Source organism: Saccostrea cucullata, unplaced genomic scaffold (assembly GCF_032062105.1).
Source record: "Saccostrea cucullata isolate Sc308-1 unplaced genomic scaffold, CSIRO_AGI_Scuc_v1 ctg628, whole genome shotgun sequence".
NCBI classification, from domain to species: Eukaryota; Metazoa; Mollusca; class Bivalvia; order Ostreida; family Ostreidae; genus Saccostrea; species Saccostrea cuccullata.
In genome coordinates this window covers 223,375-237,955 of record NW_026927928.1, presented here as the reverse complement: position 1 = coordinate 237,955, position 14,581 = coordinate 223,375, and the positions used below count along the sequence as shown (strand labels likewise).

The following is a 14,581-nucleotide window of genomic DNA, read 5'->3' as shown; positions in this document are numbered from 1 at the left end:
TCAAGGTCATAAATTCTAAATCTCTGTCTGTTTTGACACTTGAAATCGCTTCCATGCGATCTCGAGAGGCCTTTGAGCAGTCGAGCTGTTGCAATGATATATTTTATACCAAAACTCCCTGAGGTCAAAAGTTCGAAGTCGTAAATTAAGTAAAACATTTTGTGTGTGCAAAACTTTCCGTGCGATATCTCAAGAAGCTTTTGAGTTTTGATACCATAACTCCCAATCACCCCCCCCCCCTTGAAGTCCCCCGCTCCCCCCGAGGTCAGCAAATTTTCTTCTTTTTTCAATAAGCGGGGAACACAGGTTTTGTGGTTTAGCTTTTTGTGCGTTAATTTTTTATCAAAAACATGTTAAGAATATAAATTTAAATACCCCCCCCCCCCACTCGATATCAAATTGTTGTCCCTAACGGCAGCTTACTCAAACAAGGGTTCAATAGTTCGAAAAAAAAAACAACAGTTTATAGGCACAAAAGTTTTATATTATCAATAACGTGTGATAAATGAATACCGGGGGGGGGGGGGGGGCTGTGTTGGGAAAAGGGGAATTCGTACATGTACCCCCAAGTAGCTGTTGAGGAATTTAATCATATTAATAGCAAAATTTTATGCAGTTCCCCAACAAAGCATATTCAACACCAAAAAAAAAGAGTCCATAATTGTATAATTACAGGGACGTAGCAACCGGGGGAGCCAGGGGGGGGCCTGCCCCCCCCCCCACTTTTTATCCCAACATTACCTTTTACTATAGTAAATGTTCATTGAAAGGATGGAAAGGATGGTTGGCCCCCCCCCCCCCCACTTCATACCATGGTATAGTGATATCAAGGATATTTTTAAGTTGGCTTGTAAAATCAACTGTTTCAGGTAAGGAAAAAAAATTTTTTTCTCTGGGCAAAAACGATAAATGGTGAAGATATTTTTATTTTTTCTCGATATATTTCACGTTTCATTGAAAACAACATTTTGTAAAATCACTGGCAAATTAAATGGTCATTTTTTTTGTCCAGTTTAATTATTTATTTCAAGAAATTTGTGATAAAATCTGTGAAGAAATATTGACATACCAGTGATTTTACAAATATATAGAGAAAAAATAAAATTATCTTCACTTTTGGCACACATCTGTTCATTCCCCAAAAATAAATTATTTTTCTTAATCAGAGAGACCTTAATTAAATATCATTAATTTCACTGATTGAACAAGAAAAAAAAGAGAGTCGTCTGTGAAATTTATGAAATTGATCGTTTTAGCAGTCACTTGAGACACTTTCCCGCCAAGCCGCCACTGTTATTTGGCGTAATTTGATTGGATATTTTCTTGGGAAACCCCGAGACTTGTGACGACATCGATCGCTGAAAACAAAGATGGCGGAGTTGTTGATAAGACCTCACTAGCACGCGGAATTTTTCAATGGAAAGCGTTGTTATAATAAGCGATGAAGAAGAGAGTGAAGATGAAAAATTTCTAGCTGACTTGGAGCTTGCTAAGCGCTTGAGTCTGCAGGTAAGAAGTCAAATACGGAGTGCTAAACATGGCGTCCGAGCGAAGATGGTGTGAGTATGAATCAGTGCAACTTATTTGACCCCAACTTTGTGGAATGGAACACGTGCACTTAATATTATTTTAACCAAAACTGTACGAAAGAGGAATTCTGAAAAGCATCTTTGATTTTTTTTCTTATTTATGAAACTAAACTTTGAAAAGTTCTCAAGAAAATAGGCCACACACAAGATTATGATATCTAGAGCAAGTTCACTCGGATCAGTTTTTGTATTATTGCGTCATAAGAGTTTTACAAAGTAAAAGCTTCAATTAATAATACTGCAGCATCATAGATATGTTGTCTAGACAGACACATGAAAAATAATTGAAGCAAACTGAATATATTATTATATCCTCCTTGATTGTGTGCATTTTTGATTTATATGTGCATTGAATAACATGCAAACCTAAAGTTTGATATAAAGTTTTATAATACACAATGTCCAGTAATAATTGTTATAAATTCTAGCTGTTTAATCCAAGGTGAAGGAACATAAATTCGAAAAATAGTTCTCGAGTTCAATTGAGGATATTTAATCATATCATGCAGCATCTAATATAATCTAAGGTCATCTTGAACACTTGATAAAAGGTAGAGCAGACATGTCAATGATACACAAAGGGAATGATAATACCCTACCCATTTTTTCTAAAAGGAAAATAATCCTTTGATAGTCCCTTCTTTCTTGTGTAGTTTTTATATTGTGCAGTAATTTATCGATGTCTATAACTTCAAAAATAGTCAAACTTTCTTCCAAAATTGTTCAAGTTTGAGAAGTGATATTTGATTACAATTTAGTTAACATTCATGTTCATTTTTCTGTGGTTATGAACTTGGGCAATTGTTACCATTTGCAGTGATATATGAAGGGGCGTGGAAAGTACCCTATGTGATATTATATGGGTGTGTTCTTGGGGTTGATAAAAGGTAGGTCAATGATACACAAAGGGAATGATAATACATTTTTTCTAGGAAAATAATCCTTTGATAGCCCTTCTTTCTTGTGTAATATTGCACTAAGCAAAATATCATACGAAAATTGTTCAGAAAGTATTTGATTACACATTGTTTATAAAGTTTTTTTTAAATTTTATGTGTTGGGGGGGGGGGGGCATAAATAAACTTGATAAAACAGCAAAAAACAGCATATATTTTTTAAAAAATTTATTAAAAATAACATATTTTAAGCATCTTACCATATCTAGTAAATTCAATGCAACAAGAAGAAACACTTTGTTCATACAAAATTACTTGGGCTTGCAGAACTGAATGAAGTGAAGTTCTCTTTATTTCTACTTTCACTTCACAGGCACTTGTTCCTGTAATAAATTTTCGACCCCAAGTATAATTATAACGCAAGGTATCTAACTCTGATTTACACTCAGTACACCCTCCCTTAGAATCACGCTCATTAAAATACACGTTCAGAGGAAATGCACTGACTGTTTATTACCATTGTCTTCTACGATAATTTATCTACACAACCATATATGGCATTGCATGTCTTTATTTCTTTTATCTCAATAAACAGCGTCAAAACTCTGGCTGCTTGCTGAGTGGAAAAGTCGAACTAAACCATGAAATGGTAATGTCGGTATGTGCTAATCTCGGGTAAAGAGCAAAATTTAAAAATGAGTGAGCAAAATTTAAAAATGAAAATAAAATTAAGTTTGTTTGCAGTTGCCTACCGACCCACTGAAATTGCACCCGACCCAAACTTTTTTTTAGCCATTTGGTAATTTGATTTTTTTTTTCTTCAATTTTTCAGAGTAATGAAACAGTTTCGGTTAAAAAAGTAGTTTAAACAAAAGGTGAGCTTATTCATGTCAATCCTCTTTTAATTGTTATCTAACAAAAATCTGATTTTTTTTCCAAAATATGTCAAAAATGATCAAATAGATTTTTTAAGATTGTCGGTGATCAAATAAATTTTGATTAAGTCTCATTTTCCACAAAAACACTACATTTTTTCGCTGTAATTTTAGAAGTAGATTTTTAGCCAGTCAAAATGCCTGTGTGGGATCAGCACATACCACTTCATGGTTTAAAATTAGTTTGACTTTTTCCACTCGGTGAGCAGAATTTTGATGCTGTTTACGGAGATAAACGAAAACAAAGACATGCATGCCATATATGGTAGTGTAGATAAATTATCGTAGAAGACAATGGTAATAAACAGTTTGTCAGTGCAATTCCCCTGAAATTGTTAATGAGCGTGATTCTAAGGGAGGAGGTACTGAGTGTAAATCGGAGTTAGATACATCTACCTTGTGTTATTATTATTCTAGGGGTAAAAAATTTATTACAGAAACAAGTGCCTGTGTTTCACTTGCATATTTGTCTTTTTAAGTAAGGCATGTGTACCCCCACTGTTCAGGGACAGTATCTGACTATCACTCATCAGGACGTTGCAATCTTAAAAAACGTAATGTCAGACACAAGTAATCTGTTGATTTTATTCATATTAGATAATTTTAAGTACTTCACTTCATGCATATTTGAGTGTTTTTTTCCTTTTATGCCAAAACAATAATATCAATACACTGTATAATGCTTAACTTTGATAGAGCTTAAACCACCTACCACTGTTTTTGAGAATTCTTCATGTCAGCAAGTTTATTTTTTCCCCTTCTTTCATTAAATAAATACCCTAATTGTATATATTAGGTGGTATAAAGCAGTTGTTCTTTTCATCTTACCAAGCTTACTACACTGTAGTAATTTATCAGAAAGACTTTCATCTAATTAGTATTTTTTTGTTTTGCTGGCTTATTATTAGTTACTGTAGCAAACTCACAGGAAAACGTCACAAAATTTCAAGTTAAGGAAAGAAAATGTAACCATGGTTTCAGAATTGACAATGATATAAATAAGATTCTTGTGGTGATTCAGATATTTTCCAGCTCTGTAAGCAATATGTCAGACGTGTTCATTAATTAAGGATGTGTTCAATTACCTGTGTGTATTTCTACAAAGTGTTGTTAATATTGAAGACTGGTGTAGTACTGCAGTTCAATGATTCATTCCATTGATATAATACCGGCAGTGATCTTAGACTAGTAGGGATGGTAAGAGATTATTAGCTGTTAAGTCATGTTCAACTGTATCACTTGCATCTTTATCCCCCCTCCTCCTTATACAAAAAATCTATAGAGGGAGAATGCCTATTTGTATGTGTTCTTATTGAACATAATATTAATATAATGCTGGGCTTTTGTATTCCATTTTTTTTACATTGACTTCCAGTATACGTAAATTAAAGATGTGCCTCATTTCAAGATATAAAAAAGTGACAAATATGTCCATTAAATTAAGACCATATATAGATATTCTTTTCAAATTAATGTGGATGTTATGTTCCTTTGCTGGATCAATTATCAAAACAAAAGTCTTTGAATTCATGAAAAAAAAAACCCACAGACAGTCTCTCGATATAATTTAGGAAAACCCCTTTGCTATAAATAAAGGTACAGGTGTAAATAAAAATAGATATTTGACTCGATCACCAAAGAATTTCATGCATGCCTGGTGTCTTTATTAAAACATCAAGAAGGAGCATTCATGAAAAAGTCACTACATATTTACTTTGAAAAAAAGAACTTTTTTGAAATTTTGCAATAATTAATTTTTTGAAAGTTACATTTGATTTTAAACGATAATCTCAGATAAAAGGAAAAATCGCTAAAGATTATTTCGATTTTTTCTAAGCTTATATCTGAGAGCAGATCACTCTTACAATTACTTCTTAAAGCTACTGTACAATAAGATTTAATGACTCTTTCTTTCGAATTGTGCTTGTAAGATTTACCATATCTTAAGCCACTTTAATCCTTTTGAAGACATGTATGATTTTGCATGGGCATGTACGTTCCTATCAAAATGTACAATGTTTTTAGGATTAGATAGAATAGAATTTTGAAATGAATGTTTTAAAATTTTATTAGTGCAATTCCTTCTTATTTTGTCCTGAAGTTGACTGAAAGTTTGCCTTAATGGTGATGTTGACAATTATATCATTTATTTCATTTTGTATAAGACAAAGAATTTCATGTTCCTATGTCATGTGAGATTCAGACTGCAGTTCATAACATTAAAATTTTTAAGTTTTCAAATTGTAAAGAATAAGTACTGTCAGTCTTTTGATATTTACTAGACAGTAGACATTATTTTCACATATATAGGCGAGTCTGTCTACTAATTAAAAATATTTATTTATACTTCTGTATATTTTATTACATTTTTATCCGTGAAATACTTAAATTTATTCATTGAATAAAAATGATATCCTGTCACAGTGTGAAAGGATATCAAAATGATATCCTGTCACAGTGTGATGAATATCAGAAGTGCAAAACTCTCAATTTCCCTTCCATAACGAAGATTGCTGTAAGAAAATTTCCTTGACCTAATATAATGGAAATAAATAAACCATTCTGACAGCGAATAAAACTGTCAAAATTGCCAAAAATATGTTGCTAAATCCATGTTTACAGTGTTTTCACATCACATAGCTATGACGTCTCAACCGCTCAACTATGACGTCACGAGCCTATGACTGTATTACAAAACGACAGAGGCCAAGGAAAATTAAAGAATTTTTTTAAAAATTGTAATAAATAGAAAATTCAATGTTTTGTAGTTGAATATGAAATTTATTTCACTATGTACTGGAATTTTTGATATTTTTACTCGTGCTTCGCACTCGTAAAATATTATTTTCACATATATAAATTCCATATTCAACTACAAAACATTGAATATCCTCTATATATACAACAGTTACTGCAGTTTGTGAAAATTTTGTCTCTCTTATAAATGCCAAATCGCTATTTTGCAAAAAAGAAGGAAAAAAAAATAAAAGATTCAAAAGTATATTATATTGCTGTAATACTTCCAAAAACAAAGGCCGTAATTCAAGTCAGTTGACCTCTCACTGCATTTAAGTTTAAGAGGAAAGTGCATTTGGCGTAAGTGATGATGATGATGTAGGTTAATATAGAAGTCAGACTTCCTTATTTTGACACACAATGCATTCACTGCTACCAGGAAATTATTTAAAGTACGTGTTATGCTCAAAGTGGAAAATTATCTTTGTTATGATTTGATTCAAAATGGTCTGTTAGTAGATGTTTCTATAAATGGTTAGTAAGATTGAATCAAGATATTTTCATGGCATTTGATTTTTTTAGAAGTACCATACATGTATACATTGATAGGGATTTCTTGAAAAAATGTCCTTTTGTTATGCTTGCTACTGTCTGTCGGTCCTCCAAGTTTCTGTTCATTTTCTTTGCAGAGATTGCACATACTGAAATGAAATTTGGTATTCAGGTTTATCATAAGAATAAATAGGTCACTGTTTTGGGTAGAATTGAGCCATTTCTGACAGAGTAATGTCCCTTGGACTTAAAAAAAATTCAGGGAGGGGGAGATCAGCATTTCACAAACATCTCTTGTTTATAGTCTACTCTTAGACTAGGCTCTAACTAAAATGCAGACAGTATAATGAAATGAAAAATGAATGCTTTTCAGAATGTCAAGTTGACTGCATTTTTATATAATTAGTTTTATGAATATTTGAGTAGATTTTGAATGATTGATTTCTAGAATGATTCAGGACTGAGGTCTACAAAACTATGCTTTGATCAGCTCCAATTTTATCTATAGGTGTTAATAAATAATGTAGAAACATATATGAAAAAAAAAATGTAAATCTCAACACTATGTTTATTAACATGATTGAATTTTAATTTTTGATATAGATAAAAGTTTCCTGGAAAATTACTCATTATTTTTTTTAAACCACAATTTTCATAAATGTGATGAATTTTAAAATTGTAATTATCATCGAATTTGTTAATTATAACATGTCTTCAAAAATTAACCAGAGGTACATGTATCTTCATCCATTTGTAGATCAATTTATATATTCCATAAACATCAAATCCTAGTCAAGTTATCATAAATATATACACATCAGGAAAACAAGTGCATTTATTGTATCAATATTTACCATGAGAAGAAATAGAACCATAAAATATGCTACCTTTTTAAATTTTATGCACTGTCTAGATCTAAGTAAAGCATTTAATTCCAGACTTCTGAGAATTTCACAGCATTTAGAGCCTTAGCACCTCTACAGGGGACATCTAGTGTCATATCCTATAGAGATCAAGCTGTCCAACCATTTGTATCCCCTTGGCCCAGTCCTTCCCTTGCAGACTTCTGATTTGGTCCCAGGGCTGACCAGGGGTTAGAGGGAGTTTAATAAATATGAACCATTTTCTAGAGGTCTAGGTTTTGAAACTTCTTTGTGTAAAATCCAAGAAGGGAGCTAAAACCATATTGATTTATCCCCTTCTTTGCCCAGTCTGGCTAAAACTTCACCCATGCACAAAGTCTCCCATGATGGCAAAGGTCAGAAAACATTAGTTTAGTAAATTTTTAAATCACATTTTCTCCCTCCTTGACCCAGTCTGGCTTATAGACATAAGGTGATAATTAATATACAGCATACTTGCTTTCTCAATCATTTACAAATAAAAATCCATCTAAAGTTAAACAAAAGATTTAATAAAACAAAAACATGTACATTTCCTATAATCTCCCTAAGAATTTCTTTTAATCCTAAATAACAAATTATTTTAAACATAAGGAATCGCATTCCTTTAGTTAATCTGTCAAAAAAGCCAGATGGGACACATTACAATATAAACATCCTGGAATACCTTGGTTACATACCTGATATCTGTGTATACATACATGTCACCTGATACCTGTGACATATATACCTAATATATATTTATCTCACCTGATGCTTGTGAAACCTGTGATTTATCACCCGGTGTACATTATCAGACCATTCTATTGGGCCATTAGAGTTAGAAACTGGACAGGTGTGTTAATTATGTCTATTGCTGCCTGTAATCTCCTGGTGTGAACTAATGGGGGTGGAGGAGATTGGAGTCCATTTCCTGTTTTATTGTTTTGGATACTAATTATATAATTACCCTACCCCCTGGGGGCAAGGAAAGATAAAAGGAGTTTAATAGGTTACTCATTAAAGCAATTAAAATCCACTCTTTTGGATTTGATAAAGGAATGCAGAGAACCCAAGATTAGGAAAAGCTGTGATTAGAATTTTTCTTATGTGGCATATTTTGTTGGATTTATTTGATTTAGAATGAGGAGTAACATGTTTTCTTGTGATTTTGGAGATGTCTCAAATATCTTTGATATTTTTAAAAGTCAGGATTATTACCCTAAGGATATAAAAGTATGTGCCTTCTCAGTGAATACTTGTTGTGTTTTGTATGCATTTCACTGTTTTGAATTTGATTTCATTTTGGCATTTTATTTTTAGGGGGAAATTAGATTTTAATGATTTCATAATTGTTGCATTTAATGAACATAATTTAATTATTTATATACTAAATTTGGAACATTTTGTAGGAACACTTCAGGAAGAAAACAGAATCACCCCCAATCGTGTCCCATTCTGCAGTACAGAAATTCGTCAAAAGCTTCAAAAATAAATTCAACCGACCATCGACAAGTTCATCATGCAGTCCCATCATCAAACAAGAAGAACCGGACAACCAACCCCCCAGAAAAGTACTGAAGTTAGAGGGAGGTCACTGCAGTGTGACAAGGCAGGAAAATGGCCCTCCGATCTACGAGGTCATCTCGGACGATGATCTTCCAGACCTGGAGGAGGAAGATTCCAGCAGTGGGTGGTGGAAGACAGAGAAGGTGAAGATGGAGAAGGATGAACACAAGGTGGTGCTGGAGAGTCCAGAATCCCCTCCCCCCGAAAGTCAGCGGTGCTCGACACCATTCCAACACCACCTGGAACCTATCAGAGTGCCCCTGTACGAGGATATCTCTTCTGATGAAGATTTTAGAGGTAGAATTTTTTTGGGTATTTATAGTTTGAACAGTAACATATTTCATAAAGTACAGTGTCATATTGTTGATAATCATAATGGAGAATTTGTAGTGAAGTGATTTTGAAATGTAGCTGCTTTTTATTAAAACTTCTGTTTATCTATATGTGTGAACTAAAATTGTAAAATTTTTGTATGAAAAAAATTCTGTCTGGTGCTGTATGGGAAAAATTCATGCAACTTTGTTTGCCATTCTCAGATAAATCTATAATTAAATCATGTGTGGTTTAGAGAAAAAAGCCATTCAACTTCATGCGGTTATCATTTTTCAAAGCCTATACACCCTATGTATGCAACATATACTGTATTTCTTATTCAATATTGTGGACTGGAAATCAAAATAATCCACTCCTTTCTCCCTTATAGTGGACATTCCCCAGGAGAGCAGCAGCAGTGTGATAATACTGTCTGAGGATGAGGAGAACTGTACCATAGTGATAGACAGTCAAGACAGCCAGGAGGAGAGTGTTCAGGAATCGCCAAGCAAAATCACTCACCACCAGGAGAAGAGTGTTCAGGAAACGCCATCCAAATTCACTCACCACCAGGACTCGCCATTCAAGAAACTAGAGATTCAGCAGAAAACCCTCCCCAGCTCAGATTCGCCGTCTGCTCCATCTTCTCCTGGGGTGGAAAATTTCTTCAACAAGAACACCAAGAAAAAGCTGGCAGATATTTTGAAGCGAGTTAGCTCCACCAAGTCCTTGAGTAGCAGCAACCCTAACTCGCCACCGCCTAGGACACAGAGTTTAAATTCTTTGAGCGCAGTAGCCAATCAGAACGAGCGACACTTCCTTGATATTCTGGATAACGCTGAAAATGAGGCAGATGGAATGAGAGATTCTCTGAGCCATGTGGAAGACAAAATTAAACCAGATGTTAAAATTGGAAAACCACAGAGGAGGCGGAAAGTTCGTGTCAGACGACAGACTCAAGAAACTAGTGAGAAACCGTCCCAAGAAAAAGCCAGCACTAGTGGCCCTTGTGTGCTGGAAGTTTTAAAACCATTGAGAATTTCGATTCTAAGTGATGATGTGGATGGGACATTGTCAGATGCACTCAGTAACCTTCATGTTAACACTATCAATAGTTGCTTTGAAGAGGGTACTGCTTTCTTAGACCAGGGACTTCAGTTTATTCATGATTATTTAGATAGTCACACAATTCCGAAAAATATATTCTTGGACATTCTGATCAAAGGATTGTTGGAGAGTAGGGACACACAGATCATGTTGAAGTCGTATAAAATTTTGTTACTTATTCAAGAGAAAAATCCAGATGTGTTCTCAAAAATAGACTGGGAATTGCTAAAAGACTTTATGAAAGAGCTGTCCATTGGTGGAGGCTTGTCAAACCAAGCACCCTTGATTCTTCATATGGTGGGTCTATTCTTGAAAGTCTTGATTACGTCATTCGAAGAGGAGCTTCATAGCATTGACTTAAGGGACCCAAGGAAGCTTAGACAGACTAAAGTGTACAAAACACTTTCTTATGACTGTGGATATTTAAATTTGAAAGAACTAGTCAATTGGATCCGGTGTTCTGTAACCAGTGGGGAGTACCCCGAGGTTCAAGATGCATTGTATTTAAGACAATTGGTGCCTGACCAGGATCTCAAAGAGCTAAACCTGAAAAGACAGGAAGTGCCCAAAATCCTCCCTTTAATGCAGAAACTGTTATCACTAGGAATTTCTGTTTCATCCTCACCTTTAGAATGTGCCAAACTCGTTAGCTCCGAGTTGCTTAGGACATACATATATCTCACTAGCATAAAACATAAACGCTTACTCATCGAGACCATGTGCTCAAATATCTTGAGATTCCGTCTGATCTCGCTGGTACTGCTGAGTCACTGTGAGGAAACATTTGAGCCTGGCAGTGACCTTCCTCAGGACTTGAGGAGCATTTACGAGTGCTATTACTGTGCCCTCCCTCCTCGATACTCGCCCTTGACCCCACCCACGACCCCCCAGTCTGACGATGAGAACGGGTCCGCCACCCCCCAGGCAGCCTACTTCTCTCCCACACAGGTGGAGGAGCTAGCCATGATACTATACTATGCCACCCAGAGTTATCTACATTGTAAGAAAAGTGAGTATTATTCATGTATTATTTGAGGGGATCAATATTAGCATTTTAAAATTTCGACACAGAACTTGCTGTCCCTAAAAAAAGTTTAACAATTTGCACTCATGTTATTATCATGGGTATGGCCAAATTTTTGAATTTTAAAAAACATGACGGAAAGAAAATTGCTCAAAATTAGAAAAGAATCTCCATATTATTAAATAGTCCTCTTTTTTAAATGATGGGAAAAAAAATTATTGTAGAAAATTTATATGAAATGATATAGTAATCATGGTAATAGTGAGTCCAACTAAATCATGTAAATATGAAAAGGGGTTCAAATTGATCTTGTCTTCTTGCAGGAAAAGGCCACAATACGCCCAGAAGAAAAGCCGTAATGAGTAAGTCAGAACTGAACAGTTTACCTAGGGAGGATGACCGTGACCTTCAACAGCTGCCCGCCCAGGTGGAGGAGCTGAGGGGGCACCTACTGACCCTGACCAATGACCTCACTGAGCCTACTCAACTGTATCTGAACCTAATGTTGTGTTTGTGTTAGGAACATTTTGGTTTACAAATAGAATATCTAGCAGTGTTTTGAGTTAGGGGGCTATTAGACATTCAGGCAACAATATGGCTGTTATACAGTGGAGAAATGTATTATGTAAGCATGTTTCTTGTTGGGAGAGGAAAGTCAGTTTAATGTTGGCCTTCATAGTTGACAGATAGGTTTTGCATTAAAGGTAGTATACCAGGCTATCTCTGCATTAAACTTCAAAAGACCAAGTCTACACTCATGATAGATATGTGTATTGTACCAGATATTCTGTTAGACTGCATGATAAATCTATGATGCAACACATTCATGCTTGGCTAGACACTTGCAGCATAGAAATGGAAATTTTCTGGTGAAAGTGTATATTTTACGTGTGTATGGTTTACATGTTAAATAATCTACACCCTGGAATGACTTGAAACATTATGCAGCTACGTAAACAATCTGCCATTATTACCATTATACATGTTGTAATATACTGTCAACCAACTATTATTTTCGTCATCTTTTAATGCGATTCCTCAGTTTGAAATCAATCCGGGGCAATTAATTTTCACAAATAAAGAAACATTTTTTTACAAAAACAAAGAAAAATAAATGATTAATATTCACGACTTTAAGTAGGTCGCGAAACTCGCGAATATTTCTTGCATGCGAATAAAAGTTGGTTTACAGTAGTTTTATTTAGTGCTAACTCATACATGCCAACTTTTGAAAATTCCCATGGGGGATTTAGCGCGTGACGACAATTTTCAAAGCTTTAAATTCGCGACATTTTCTCGTGAAATTAAATGATAATGAAATGATCTTTTTTTAAAATTTATAATATTTGATATCACTGATTAATACAACTCAAGGATTAATTTAACACAAAAAATTAATTAAAAAAAAAAAAAAAAATGTTTTTTTTTTTCTAAAATTGAAATATTTTTGCTAAAATAAGTGCCTCTCTCATTAAAAACATGGTTTTTTTTTTCTACCAGGACACATAATTTAGTGAGAAATTGAAAATTGTACAACTTTTAAATCATTTTTTTCAAAGGCTAAAAAATATATGAGGTTTTGATACTGTAAAGTCCTGTTTCTGGAAACATTTTTGAGATTTTTTATTTATATTTCAATTAATTAGAAATTCTAATTAGGTATTAAATTTACTGAAATTTATACCACCTATCCAAAGGAGAACTATTTTTTTTACAGTCATGAAATTTGTCAGTCTTGATGGTGCAATGTGGGTATTTCCTTAAGTCATGCACATACCTATAAAATATTACTTTTGGGAGAAGGAAGGAAAAAGAAATTCTAATTAACATACACTTGATTGTTTCATCTTGATTTCATAATATTTTAACTGGCAAACTTTACAATATTTTTCATTATAGGTAGATAAAATCGGCAGCTATGCTTAGTAGTTTTCTACTTTCGTTTTCAAAAAACGATCTCTTTGGATTCCGATTTTTATAGTTTGATTAGTATTTCATTGTCTTTGATTTTTGTTTTAATAAAATGACTAACAATTAACGCGTTAATCTATGTGTTTCACCTTGCATACCCCTTAAAACTGACAAGATAATCCCCTAATTGCCCCAAGCTATAAGCTACTTGTACCTGGACAACTGCGTGCGTTCGAGCGTGAAGTGATTTCCTGTGGCTAATTAACATTGTTAAATAAACAATGAAACTTATCTGAGTGCATTGAATAAACAAGTTTGACATTGTTATCCCGATTGTCAAAATTCAGCGGTAGGGAATCTTTTATAATCGGAAATTTTGGTGATTTTTTTCAAATTGATTTATCGGGAAAGCGGGATGAAAGGGTAAAATCGGGAGGATCCCGCCTAAATCGGGAAAGTTGGCATGTATGCTAACTGTATAACAAGACGAAGCTGAACTTTATAGTATTATTTTTATAAAATGTGTTAAATGATCTCTTATCATACTTATTGACAATCTGCTTAATGTGTGCATTGAAATTTTTTTTTTTCATGGTTAAATGGGGTAGAACATTATGACATATTGTTATATATCTGTCTGGAAATGTAAAGTGAATTTTATAATACAAACATTTTTGATTGATTTATGAAGCATTTTACTTTGAAGGTTTAGTAAGAATTGTTTGCAAATTGTTTTCCTGATTTATTGTGTTCTGATGTTGTCTTTGGAAAAAAAAAGTATTCATGTGTAACTATACCTTGAAAAGAACACATTTTTATATAGAAATATTAGTGCTAGGGAAAGGTTCAAGGTCATTTTTTTGTCACTTTCCTCTCTCCGTGTCTTGCATAATAAAAATATTTTTTTTTTAATTTAATAGAAAACAGGAGCATTTAGAAGTAAATATCAATTAAGAGACATCTTGCCAGCTAGGTGTTTGGTTTGATAATACAATTACATGTGCACAGATTCTTAGTTTCCTTGATAAATGTACAATGCCTAGTGTAACTTAATTTAAGAGACTTACTG

The 14,581-nt window shown here is 33.8% G+C and overlaps 1 protein-coding gene across 2 annotated transcripts; it reads left to right on the top strand.

The window, feature by feature from the left end:
* The first annotated feature begins 1,343 nt into the window (after positions 1-1,343).
* LOC134275895 (uncharacterized) lies at positions 1,344-12,808 on the top strand. 2 transcript variants are annotated; one of them, XM_062758176.1, is made up of 4 exons: positions 1,344-1,509; positions 9,002-9,455; positions 9,862-11,586; positions 11,925-12,808. In XM_062758176.1, the coding sequence occupies exons 1-4, from the start codon at positions 1,417-1,419 to the stop codon at positions 12,119-12,121; spliced, it is 2,469 nt and encodes an 822-aa protein (XP_062614160.1). In that variant the 5' UTR covers positions 1,344-1,416; the 3' UTR covers positions 12,122-12,808. The 2 variants fall into 2 exon arrangements, with proteins under 2 accessions (XP_062614160.1, XP_062614161.1); XM_062758177.1 differs by lacking the exon at positions 1,344-1,509 and adding an exon at positions 8,405-8,825.
* Positions 12,809-14,581: the final 1,773 nt, after the last annotated feature.